Here is a 14,272-nt window from a genome sequence, read left to right as displayed (position 1 = left end):
GCAACCATCACTGCTATCTAATTCCAGAACATTTTCATCACCCCAAAAGAATCCCCATTCCCATTAGTCAGGCCCCACTCCCCCATCTCCACCGCCCTGGCAACCACTCATCTACTTGCTGTCTCCATGGAGCCAGGGTGAATTTGCTGATAGAAGTTTTAATACCCTTTCATGTATTTCCTGGTGTTTTCCTATCATAACTTGGATCATAATATTTCCCTGAATTTTCTGTTCCATTGTCTATCTACCAATATACAGGTATGTTAATCAGGGTCCAATAAGGAAAACAGATGCCACACCAGCTATTTTAACAGACAGAACGAGAAAATTTAATATAAAAAATTGGTTAAACAGCTATTAAATGACCAAAAAGGCAAAAAGGGACACAGAGGTCACAGAGAGACAGTAACCGCAAGAAGCAGTGCCCGTTCCGGGGTGCGGGGGAGCCCACGGAGGGGGGTACAGTTATTGGAACCTGGAACTGGGGAGTGAGGGAGGTGCCTGGCTAGCACTGCTGGCTCAGAAGCTCAGAGAGGGACCTCCTGAAGCTGGTACATCTGAGAGGCACACAAGGCTGATTCCGGAAAGGCTGGAAAAAGCTAGGGCCTGGAACTAGTGGCCACTGCCAGGGTGAAGAGCTATAGCTCATGTAAAGGCGTCAGCAAAAAGACGCAAAACAGGAACGAGCAAGCCCATTCTCTCTTGTCCAGCCTCCTATCGCCCCCACTGCAAAGCCTAAAAGGGAGCCAGCTGGTCAAGGATAAATGTAATTTGCAGAGTCATAGAGTAGAAGGACAGATTTGAAGCTAACACAAGGTAGCTTTTTAATAATTAACATAATCTGTCCTACAACCACAATTAGGTGCTCCAAGATAAGGAGGACTTGTCATTACTGCAGATAGCCCTGGTTCCCAGTATTGTCTGAAACCACTGGTTAGTGCAAACTAAATTTGTCCCCCAAAATTAGCGTTATATATAGCATGTTTCCAAAACTGATTTCTGCCCGAAGTGTTATCCAACTTGCTTTGTCATTACATATGTTATTCTGTCTTCACTGTAATGGTCCACCTAGTGATAGGCTTGTGGGAAGGCAGCCCATGTGTTACTAGATCTTAGATCCCTTTAGGGCAAGTGACTGGGGCATACTGATTGACAAAGGTGCTCTTCAAAGTTCCACTTCCTGTATTTTGACTTGTGCCATCAATGTAACCAGCACATTCACACTCAGTCACCTTTAATCGATCCTGATTTGCCTCGTTTGTGTGATTTATTTCTTTTTCTATGCACATGAAAGTTTTTTGTTCGTATGTTCAAAGTAAATTTTCTTTGGTAGTGTGAATTTCACCCCACTGAGCAGTGGATAGTGTCAGAACAGTTATGTGCACACACCAATAGAAATGATTTTCATTGTAAAGGAGACAAAATGAAGGAAACCAATGTAGAAATTTCCCTACTCCTTCATAAGCTGTTCATTTATCAGTAAGACCTGGTATGAAGTATATACAGTCAGATTCTAGAATGAGTGAGAAGAAAATGACAAGGAGGAAATTACCCCTCATCCCCAGGCAGGAAACAGGAGACTTTTTTGGAAAATTTCAATTGGTGAAAAAAGACCCACACAGCTTTTGAAGGGCTCTCCGTCCTAAAATAACACGGAGCCCAGGAAATAGGGCAGACTCTATTTGCCAACTCAAGAAATAGTACCCCAAGTATATTAGTTAGAGATGCAGAAATAATACTATAAGAATAGCTAAAAGTTAACAATGAGTGCCTTTCCTAGCACCTAGGTTGTGATCTCCAAATACCATTTTCCACAAGTAACACTGAAAGGAATGAGGGCTGACTGGAAAAATGAGTAATCAGGGCAGGAAATGTGCAAGATAAGCCTAAGATTTCCTACGGTTCCAGGAAGCAGGAAAGCTTTCAAAGACTACTGGAGTCATATCAAAAACATAGAAGCCAGCCTGTAGAATTCCACTGGACAAAGATGAGAAAATTTAAACATAAAAAAGAATAATGACTGCAATGGACTGAATCCCTCAAATATATAATAATCCATATATTCATAATGATCTTTAAATAATTTAAACCGCAATGGGTATGTTAGCCAACTCATTATTTTGAAAACTGGTATATAAAAGAAAAACTGAAGCATTGAACCTGACTTTTCTGTACAAACATTATTTCACAGTAACCAACCAGATAATGAGGGAAATTTCTTCTTTATAGAAATATTTTATCCATAAATGCTAAAATTAGAAAATCAACATTTTGCAATCTCTAGGCAACAATAATGGCTCTAGGCAATAATAATCAAAGGCTGCTAAACTCTTCAGGTGAAAGGTTGGTGGGAAACTTTATGATAATGGATAAAGCTGACTGCACCTCAGCCCACTAATTAACCTTAATATCACGAAAAGGGAAACAGCCTGATAAAATGTGCCTCCTGATGTAATGCAATAGGAAGTACACAGTGTCACCTGTGGACTATTCAGTCAGGAAAAGAAAAGGTAATTGAACCTGAACTGAATCAATCCTCCAGAGCTAATTAAAATATACAGGAAACTCAGGGGATAGAAGAATATGTTAATATGTTAAACCATACTACTAGGATATGATTAGCAAAATTTAGAACATGGAAAATTCTATAGGACAAATGATCCCATTTCTTCAACAAATGAAGAGCATTAAAAGAAGGAAGATGGCAAAAAAAAAAAAAACTTGAATAGACATTCCCCCAAAGAAATACACAAATGGCCAATAAACACATGAAAAGATGCTCAGCATCAGTAGTCATTAGGAAAAGGCAAATCAAAACCACTATGAGACTTCGTACCCATTCAGATTATTACGAAAAATGCTTTAATCTTTAAAAGTGGAAAATAACAACTGTCAGCAAGCAGGTGGAGAAATTGGAACCCTTGCTGTACATTGCTGGTGGGAAGGTAAAATGGTATGGCCACTGTGGAAAAATATCTGGTGATTTCTCAAAAGCTAAACAGAATTAACATGTGATCCAGTAATTCCACTCTGAGTATATACCCAAAAGAATTGAAAGTAGGGACTCAGATAATTATACACTAGTGCTCATACTAGCTTAATTCACAATAGCTAACCCAAACATCTACCAACAGATGAATGGATAAACACAATGTGGCATATCTATACAATGGAATATTATCCAGCTCTAAAAAGGAATCAAATTCTGATACATGCTACAATATGGATTAACCTTGTGCTAAGTGAAATGAGGCAGATACAAAAGGACAATGTTATATGATTTCACTTACAATGACATACATAGAACAGGCAAATTCATAAAGATAGAAAGTAGAATAGAGGTTACCACGGTCTGGGGTGGAGGGGAGGGAAATGGGAAATTATTGTTTAATAGGTACAGAGTTCCTGTGTAGATGATAATAAAAAGTTCTGGAAGCAGATGGTGGTAATGGTTACAGAACACTGTGAATGTACTTAATGCCACTGAACTGTACACTAAAAAAATGGTTAAAATTATAAATTTTGTGTTATGTATATTTTACTGCAATAAAAAAGATACAAGCAAAGAAAGGGGAGATGATAAAAAGAAACTTAAGAGGTATATGAATCAAATGCAATGTGTGAACCTGTTTAGTTCCTAATTCAAACACATCAACTCTAAAAAGAAAGTTTCTACGAAAGTTAAATATATTCATGATCTATGACTATGACCCAGCAATTTCACGTATGGGAATATACCCACCAAAACAGGTGCTTAGGTTCACACAAAAAAAACCATGCACAAGAATGCTCAGTGTATAATCAAAAGCTATGAACTACCCAAATGCCTTCAACAGTAGAACAGATACATAAATTGTAATAAACTCAGAAATTTAAATACTAGTCAGCAATGAATGAGAATGAAAGAACCCACTATCGCACACAACTACACAGATGAATCTCACAGACCCTGAGCAAAATAAGCCAGACAAAAAGAATATGTGTGGGACTTCCCTGGCAGTCCCATAGTAAAGACTTTGCCTTCCAATGCAGGGGGCGCGGGTTAGATCACTGGTCAGGGAAGCTAAGATCCCACATGCCTCATGGGCAAAACACCAAAACATAAAATAGAAGCAATATTACAACATATTCAATAAAGGCTTTAAAAATGGTCCACATCAAAAAAAAAAAAAAAACTTTGAAAAAAAGAATATATGCTGCATGATTCCATTTATGTGAAGTTCAAAAACAGGTAAAGCTAATATACAGTGACAGAAGCCAAAATGGTAATTACTTTGGGGTGGAGGATGTTTGTTGCCTGGAATGGAGCAGGAGGGAATCACTTGCAGTGAAGGAAATGTTCAATATCTTGCTCTTGGATTGGGACTTCCCTGGGGTCCAGTGGCAAAGGATCCACCTTACAATGCAGGGAATGCGGGTTCGAACCCTGGTCAGGGAACTAGGATCCCACATACCATGGGGCAACTAAGCCCACGCACCACAACTACTGAGCTCGTGTGCCTCCACTAGAGAAGAGAAAACCCACATGCCACAACTAGAGAGAAGCCTGCACACCGCATGCCTCAACGAAGATCCTGTGTGCCACAACTAAGACCTGACGCAGCCAAAAATAAATAAATTAATAATAAATAAATCTTTAAAAAAAATCTTGCTCTTGGAGAAGGTTACAAGGGTGTGTCATATGTAAACATTCACTGAATAGTGCACTTAAGATTTGTGCAATCTGCTGTATACACATTATATCTCACACACACAGAAAAAGACACAGGCCTAAAATGAAAAGTAAGCTGAAGCTACAACTTTTGTAGGTTTTTTTCCCATAACCAAAAAACTACATGAGGCCTTGGATCCCTTCACAAGGGTAGGAGGTTGGAACCCTTCCCCTTCCCCCACATGTCACCAGGCTAATCAAGGGCTGCGGTCTCAAGCACAGTTAGCGACCTTGGTTGAGGCTCTGGGGTAGACGGATAACGTCTCCCTTGGAAATTTACAACCACTATCTCACCTCACACAGGTTTAGGACTTGAGATTATATCCATACTACCTTGGAGTTTTGGAAATTCTATCGTGTGAGAAACTAACTCAAACTATCGACTGAGTTGGTAAACCTCCTAGGTACCACACAGGAGCAAATAAAAAGAGACAGGCTCTCAACTAAACAGACATGTGCAGATTAGCCCACAATCCAAAATATTAAAAACATGAAGACACAAGCCACCCTGAGCAAGATTTGACAGAGACAGCAAAGAGCAGAATTAGACCTCCAAGTTCTTCAGATAATGGGACTGTTATAAAATATATTTTAAATATCTAAATGAAGAAGTAGAATTTAAAAAAGAGAAGGGAAGAAGATTATATAAAAGACCACATATATTTGAAAAAGAATAAAAAGTAACTTCAAGAAACAGGTAAGTAAATTTGGGTAAATAGAAAATTCAAAGTAAGAGGGTAGAGAGTAGAAGTATACCCAAATATACTGATAGGATAAATGTGAATAGACTAAAATTACCGATTTTTAAAAAACAGAGATTTTTCAGAGTAGATTAAAAACAAAATCCAGCTAAATGTTCTTTACAAGAGAAAACCTAAAATAGGAGAACCCAGAAAGGTTGAAAATAACAGAACACAGAAAGATATATCTGGATAATAATAACCAAAAAGAGCTGGTGTAACTACACTGATAGCAAACAAAATAGACTTTAAGGATAAAAAGCTTAACAATGATAAAAGAGAAAAATGTCCAGGAAGACATAATCATTTCAAACTTGCATACTCTGAACACAGGATGTTATAATTCGTCATTTAGTGCTGTCTCCGTTACAGCCAAGGCCCCAACGCTGAGAACAAATGCTTTTAAGATCCTACACATTATGAAAAAGGCAGTTTATCCAAAGGTAGCAGGGGAGGTAACCCTCAGCACATTGCCCACCTTGAGGTTATAGAAGGGAAGTTTGATCATTGATAGAGATTTGGTAGAAATAAGTGAAGGGAATTTCAAAAGAGCTACTCAGAGACCTTGATCCATGACCTCTACAATCTGGGAATAGAGGGGCTTCCCCATGCCTAAGTAGTCCTGAAACAAGAGGCTGGCTGGCTGCCCAAAAGGCACAGAAAGGTGTCCTGGGAAGAAGAAGCTGCATTTCCATAGAAAGAGAGGCAAAGGCACCTGTTTCCCATGGGTCAGGTTAGATCCCTTGAGATGGAGCCATCCTTGGTTGTCTTGAAAAGGACATTAGCAAGGTGACCCAAACCAGCAAGGTGGGGGTATAGCTGAAGCACAAGGCAGGCAAGAAAGAAAAATGCCTTCACTTTAAGTTTTGAACAAAACATAAAGTGAGTGCTTTTGAGAAAGACTGTGTTATATGCCAGGCCTCAAAAATGATTAGACAGGGTTCCTGTCTTTGTGCTTTTGAGCCAATGGAGGATAAATAGGTAATCAAATAAGATCACTATAATGTGATGCTGAGGAGGTTAGGTGGGTGCCACTGCCATTGAAGGATTTAAGCTGGGGAGTTTCCACAATCAGCTTTGGTGGCAAGGTGGAGGATGATGGATATGATGGGGCCAAATATGGCGGCAGAGAAACCAGTTAGGTCACAACATCACATGCTCAACTCAAATGAGCATTAAAAGCCTGATCTGGAGTTCAGGCTTTTTGAGCATGAGCTTACACGTTCTCCTTGCATGGCCCTTGCGATAAACCCTTCTCTGCTCAAAAATTAAATAAATAAAAGCGTGACCTAAGAAAAGGGTAGTAGGTATGGAAAAGAAGAGGCAATTCAAGCAGAATCTTAGTAAGAGGCAAAACCTGGCTAAGCCCTAAAAGACTGACTGGGTTTTGGGATGGAAGTGAGGAGAGGAGGCTGGATGACGCCCAGGTGTATGGATGACTTAAGGGGAAAGGATGTGGTAGTTAAAACCATGAGTGTAGATGATATTGCCCTGGGAGCATGCACAGAGGAAGAAGAGCAGTGAGCACTGACAGGACCCAAGGGGACTCCAGCATGAGGCTGAGGACATTTTTAAGATAATGTCTAAGGTGTGACCCTGGGCTTGAGCTGTTGATACCTTATAAGTCTTTGGAGCTGAGGATGTCCAAAAAGACCCCAGAATGTCTAAATGCCATGGACAGAGATTTCTACGTTTAGATTGCAAATTCACATTTTAGGTTTATGAGCCAATATTTCTATGAATAAAATATAATACATAAATGCATACCTCATTGAGTGTCAACATATCTTCTACTTTGGTAGCACCGCTTTCCGGCAGGGAAATTAACACTGTTTTGGCTATCTCCTTTAGAACTGTATCAATATGCATTTCACACAAGTCACTGATCTACCAATGAGAAAACACACATAGAAGAAAAATCCTCTTTCATCCAAAATGCCCTTGAGTTACAAATTGATTTAGAGGGCTATATCTGGAAACTTGCAGCCTGAGACAAGCATAATTTGGTGGGAATTTTAGGAGTACATCTGTGCTTGACATGGAACTGAAGTTTAATTGAGCAGCAACATGTGCCATAACCTCATATGTGTTATCTCCTTCAGTCTTCATTCCAGCCCATGAATCATTACTATCCCAGTTTTACAGCTAGAGAAACCAAGGCTCAGATAAGTCAAGTAACCCAGGGAGGAACACACAGCTGGTGAAAGTCAAAGAATCCTACCTCGGTTTATCTGACTCCCAAGCCTCTGGGTTTTGTCTATAACACTATGCTGCCACCACAGACAGACTAGCACATCTAAAAAGATTTACATGTTTCATGTAGCAAACATATCAGAAATCAATAGACAGTCTCCAACTGGATGACTACCTCATCTAATTAACATTAGATGCCTTAAAATGTAAGCACTCCATCCTGCCATCTTGCACAGTCTACAACTATTCCATTTTCTAAACTACGCTGTGGTGTTGAACCATCGTTTTAACATATTAAAGGCAAGGTAATTTGGGGACAAGAACAAGGCAACCCTAAATGAAAAGGCCCCAAATCAGTTAAAGAAACATAAAGCTTTTTTTTTTTTAACGTAATGGATGTTCTTTTAGTTAAAAGTCACACCCTTTAAAGAGCTTTCATAGGTAATCAAACCATTACTTACAGCCTGAGTATTAATGTATGTAGTTTTTAAAAATGTATCCATCATACCTTCTTTAAGAGTTGATTGAACATATCCAAAACTGAGTCAACTTCTTGAAAAAAGCTTTCTAGTGTTAAAGATGACCATGTCAATATTGTGAGCCCTTGTCTCAACACAGATTCCACCTAGAAAAAGAGAAAAACAGTTTCCATTATTAAAAAGGAGCATCTGCATTTATAAAAAAGGCTGCCTTTTATTACCTGGAAATATTATAGGCTGTATTTCCTTAATTCTATTTCCCCTCCATTATACCTAGTAAAGGTGACATTTTGTTTTTAATCATCTTTGGCTGTCCATAAAGCAATCATGGATTCTTAGAAAGTGCTCATTATTTAGATTTATTTGTTTTTCAAAGGCAACAAAACTTAAGACAAGAAATCATCCTGTAGGGAAAATAGAGCTATAAAGTTGAAGTAGAAAGAGAGTTTTGGCAAGAATAGATGTTCTAAAATCCATTATCTGTAGAACTGGAATCTAATTTTAAACGACAGGGAAGTCAATATAAGCCTTCAATATTACCAACCTTTTTCACTTTAGGGGTCATCAGATTGACAAACACAGGAGGTACTTCCTGACATAACTCATCATAATACTGCAGAAGACCCTGTTAAAAGTCAAAATGGCATGTTTTACTTTATTTTAAAGCAACAGTCATATTTTGATTCATACCCGGAAGGTTTCATTTTACCTGTTTTCTCATAGCCCTGAAAGATGGAGGCTGACTATTTATGCTAATTTGCTATACTTTTTCCTCACCTGTAAATTACCTGAGCATCCCCTTTAAACAGTAAGTCATTGGAGATTCCTAGATTTACATTTTTCATAATTATTATCTGTCTTTCTAGATTTATGCCATTTTAAATGGTTTGGACAATTCTTCTTTCATTATGTCTGTCATTACACATTTTCACCCTTTCTGTTCCCTGTCTTCTGACATATTACAGCATACTCATCACTGATGCCACACTTGTTTTCTTGAATCAGAATAAATGTACACACAAAGCTATTCTATTTTCTTTTAGATATTTCTTACAGATGAACCATGATGATTAATTTTTTACCATTTTGTAACTTATTGCACTGTGATGGGAGATGTGGTTTCAAGTTAATTCTTCCCCAAATTAATAATATTAAACTGTTGCAATGTTTGCTTAATAGTTTCAAAGTTATTAATTCCTTTCCTCCTTTTCTCTTACTTGCAGTTGAACTTTTATTTACACTTGACACTTGGCAAAGGACTTTGACTTTCATAGTATTATTCAATACTAACTAAAATCCTGTAAGATTCACTGCATGTGATATTAACCTCAATTTATAAACAGTACTTTTGACATTTAGTCATGTAAAGTTGCAACTAACCAGTACAAAAACCTAGGGCTTTTGATGCTGAAGCCAAGTTTTCACAATGCCAACGTTCCTCTGAGGTTTTTTAAAGAAACATTTATTTATCTATTTACTGGCTGCATTGGGTCTTCCTTGCTGCATGTGGGCTTTCTCTAGCTGTGGTGAGCAGGGGCTACTCTTCGTTACGGTGCACAGGCTTCTCATTGCGGTGGCTTCTCTTGTTGCGGAGCATGGGCTCTAGGTGCGCGGGTTTCAGTAGTCGTGGCTCGCGAGCTCTAGAGTGCAGGCTCAGTAGTTATGGTGCACGGGCTTAGTTGCTCCGCAGCATGTGGGATCTTCCTGGACCAGGGATCAAACCCATGTCCCCTGCATTGGCAGGCGGATTCTTAACCACTACGCCACCAGGGAAGTCCAGGTTTTTAAATATATATATGTGTGTGTGTATATATATGTATATAATATTTTGGTAAGAGCTAAAACTATTAAACTCCTAGAACAAAGCATATGCATACATCTTTGTGACCTTGGATTCAGCAATGATTCCTTAGAAATGACACTAAAATCACAAGGGACAAAAGATAAAGTAGATAAATTGGACTTCATCAAAATTTTAAAATGCTTGTGCTTCAAAGGATACTATCAAGAAAATGAAAAGAGGGGACTTCCCTCTTTTCCCAGCGCAGTGGTTAAGACTCTGCACTCCCAATGCAGGGGGCCCGAGTTTGATCCCTGGTCAGAGAACTAGATCCCACATGTAGGCCGCAACTAAGAGTTTGCATGCCACAACTAAGGAGTCTGCATACCACAGCTAAGAAGCTGGCAAGCTGCAACTAAGGAGCCAGTGAGTCGCAACTAAGAAGGCCTGGAGCCGCAACTAAGGAGCCCTCCTGCTGCAACTAAGACCCAGTGTAACCAAATAAATAAATAAATATTTTTTAAAAAAAAAACCATTCTTAATTTGCTTGGCTTATAAAAAAAAAAGAAATGAAAAAACCCGCAGAACAGAAGAAAATATCTGCAAATCATATATCTCATAAAGGATTTGAATGTATAATGAATTCTCACAATTCAATAATAAAAAAGACAAATAACAAATAAATGGGTAGCGATTCGAATAGACACTCCGCCAAAGATCTACAAATGGCCAATATGCACATGAAAACATCCTCAACATCAACAGCCATGAAGAAATGCAAATCAAAACCCATGGAAATACCACTTCACATCCAAATGATGTTTAAATGAAAAAGACAGACAGTAACAAGTGTTGGCAAGGATGTGGAGAAAGTGGAACCATCATCCACTGCTGGTGCACATATAAAATAATGCATGCAGCCTTTTTGGAAAACAGAGTGTGTCAGTTATTCAAAAGGTTAAACATAGAGTTACGAAGTTAATGAAACTCAGCAATTTCACACCTAGTTCATATTCCTAAGAGAATGAAAACATATGTCCACCCAAAAGCTTGTATACAAATGTTCACAGCAGCATAACTCATAATGCAAAAAAGTGAAAATAACCCAGATGTCCATCAACTGATGAATGGATGCCTAAAATGTGGTATAACCACACAATGGAATATTATTTAGCCATAAAAAAGAATAAGGTACTGATCCATGGAACAATATGAATGAACTTTGAAAATATTGTGCTAGGTTAAAGAAGCGAATCACAAAACACCACATATTGAATGATTCCATTTGTATGAAATGCCCAGAATAGGCAAATCCATAGAGACAGTAAGTAGATTAGTGGTTGCCAGGGGAAGATGTAGAAAGACTTGGGGGAACATGGGAAGTGACTGCTAACGGATATGGGGTTTCTTTTGGGAATGATGAAAATGTTCTAAAATTGATGGTGATTGTCCAAATGTGTGAATATACTAACACCATTAAATTGTACACTTAAAATGGATAAATTGTACGGTATGTGAATTATATCTCAATAAGCTTGTTATTTTTAAAAAATGGTTTTGAGAATCTCTATTCTAATACTCTGATCTTTTTTGTTGTTGCTCCATTTTACACCACAATGTTGAAAATCACTTTCCACTCATGTCATTTTACAGTCATACTACTTCATTAATTTATATCTTACTAGTATCATTAAACATATTATAAAATATAATGCACTTAATCTATAAAATTATAATATTAAGAATTTTTTAAACTCACTCTTCATCATTGTCGTTATCCATAAGTCTAAATCTGATTTCTGATAATCCTTTCACTTCCTTCCCTTTTGTTTGCATGTCAGTATTTTAATGCTAACAAGAATCGACAATGGAACAGAATAGAGCCCAGAAATAAACCCATGCATATATGGTCAATTCATTTACAAACAACCAAGAGTATACTAAGTCAAAAATATTCAATGGTGAAAGGACAATCTCTTCAGTAAATGATATTGGGAAAACTGGACAGCCACATGCAAAAGAATGAAATTGGACCTCTACCTTATACTGTACACAAAAATAAACTCAAAATGGATTAAAGCCTTAAATTTAAGACCCGAAACCATAAAACTCCTAGAAGTAAACATAGGGGGTAAACTTCTTGACATCAGTATTGGCCATGATTTTTTTGGATTTAACACCAAAAGCACAAGCAGCAAAAGCAAAAATAAATGAGTGAGACTACATCAAACTAAAAAACGTCCTCATTTTGTTTTCGTCAACTAAATGAAAAGACAACCTATGGTAAAATACTTACAAATCATATATGTGATAAGGGATTAATATCCAAATACATAAAGAACTCACAAAACTCAATAGCAAACAATCCAGTTAAAACATGGGCAAAGGAACTGAATAGACATTTTTCTGAAGAAGACATAAAAATGGCCAATAGGAACATTAAAAATTGTTCACCTTCACTAATCAAAACCATAGTGAGATACCACCTCACAACTATCAGAATAGCTATTATCAAAAAAAAGATAACAAATAACAAATGCTAGTGAGGATGTGGAGAGTAAGGAACCCTCAGGCACTGTTGGCGGGAATGTAAATTGGTGCAACCATTATGGAAAACAGTATGGAGGTTCCTCAAGAAACTAAAGGAGAACTACCATATGATCCAGCAATTCCACTTCTGGGATTTTATCCAAAGAATATAAAAATACTAATTTGAAAATATATATGCACTCCAATGTTCATTGCAGCATTATTCACAATAGCCAAAATATGGAAACAACCATCCATCAATGGATGAAGGGATAAAGAGGTGATATATACACAATGGAATATTATTCAACCATGAGAAAGAAGGACATCCTGCATTTGTGACAACATGGATGGACCTTGAGGGCATTGTGCTAAGTGATGTAAGTCAGACAGAGGAAGACAAACTGTATAATATCACTTATATGTGGAATCTAAAAAATCCAACACAGAGTAGAAAAGTAGTTGTCAGGGGTAGGGGAAATAGGGAGGTATTAGTAAAAAGGTACAAACTTTCAGCTATAAGACAAATAAGATATGAGAATCTAATGTATAACATGGTGACTAGTTGATAACACCGTTATCGTACAATTGAAATCTGCTAAGAGAGTAGAACTTAAATGTTCTCACCAATATATATATAGTGATGGATGTGTTAGTTAACTGACTAGATGGAAGGAATCCTTTCACAATATATATGTATATCAAATCATCACAATGTACACTTTAATTATCTTACAATTTTGTCAATTAACCCTCAATAAAGCTGAAAAAATTAAAAGAATCAACATAATAACAAATTTCTCCCCAATGCTGCATTAGCACAACTGCAAAGGTATCTTTTTCTTTAAAAAAAAAAAATACAAAAAAAAAAAAACTCTTTCAAAATAACTAGAAAATAGCATCCATCTTACCTGCAAGTACAATTTATCTCCTTTCAATTTACTTTCCAATTTTAGCAATCTCTTTGCCTGTTCTGGTACATCCAGCTTCATTTTTATCATGCATTTAGTTTCCCGAACAACTTCCAAAATTTTGGGATCAAAATTAACCAGCAACTTCCCTGTTTCTGGATGTCGCACAAAAAGTGTGGCTTGCAAAGCTACAAATAAACAATTATCGACATAACTTATTCTAGATTTCTGTCATTCTAGATTTCTGCTTCCAGCCCTGTTTACATGCCTGTCTTCACCATTGAACTACTGACTTCTTAAGAATAGAACAATAGTTTTGGATATCCCAGGTGCTAAGGCACAGTATCTGATACACAGTCAGTGCTCAAAACTTAGATAAACGAATGCAGAGTATCTGCAAACTATAAAATCAGATCCAGAGAGGTATAAAAATGGACCAAGAATGGTTAGCCTTTGTGCTATGAACTGCGATACTTTTCTGAGTGGATCTAAAAGGGCTGTAATACAATGTCAGTTTATTTTTATGGATTGTGATTTAACCCCTGGGAGAGAGAACTGGAAGATGTGTCCAACTACAAAATATGACACACTTCATAGATTTCAAACACTTTTCTACACCTAACTCCAAAGTGGCTTCTTTAAGGAGGTTTGTCTGACTTAAATCAATAACTAGGCTCAGTATCAGTAAGAAATATTTATTAAACACCATTGAGTTGTGAACTCCTAGAATGTAGAGGAAGATATTTTTTAGCCTACACCTGAGTTACTACATGAACATCATTCATATAAATAGGCACTTTCAGATATGTTTTTTATTGAGAATTGAAATACATAATCCCAAATGGTTCATGCTGAATAGCCTTAGATCATTTGTTATCCCAACATGAATTACTTCTAGAGGAATAATAATAACACACTTATAGACTAGT

The 14,272-nt window shown here is 37.3% G+C and overlaps 1 protein-coding gene across 1 annotated transcript in view; it reads right to left on the bottom strand.

Annotated features, from left to right (window-relative positions):
* Positions 1–14,272, bottom strand: part of DNAH8 (dynein axonemal heavy chain 8) — a 330,122-nt gene that overhangs the window by 261,521 nt on the left and 54,329 nt on the right. Inside the window, exons 18-21 of the mRNA XM_027127141.1 lie at positions 13,344–13,531; positions 8,668–8,748; positions 8,153–8,269; positions 7,219–7,338 (exon numbers count right to left, since the gene is read on the bottom strand). Coding sequence (XP_026982942.1) covers positions 7,219–7,338; positions 8,153–8,269; positions 8,668–8,748; positions 13,344–13,531 — 506 coding nt within the window. The remainder of the gene's footprint in view (positions 1–7,218; positions 7,339–8,152; positions 8,270–8,667; positions 8,749–13,343; positions 13,532–14,272) is intronic.

This window comes from Aethalodelphis obliquidens, unplaced genomic scaffold (genome assembly GCF_003676395.1).
Source record: "Aethalodelphis obliquidens isolate GAN/ISIS:26980383/991018 unplaced genomic scaffold, ASM367639v1 scaffold31, whole genome shotgun sequence".
Classification (NCBI taxonomy): domain Eukaryota; kingdom Metazoa; phylum Chordata; class Mammalia; order Artiodactyla; family Delphinidae; genus Aethalodelphis; species Aethalodelphis obliquidens.
Note: the sequence above shows the minus strand (reverse complement) of the source record. Positions and strands in the feature narration are given on the sequence as shown.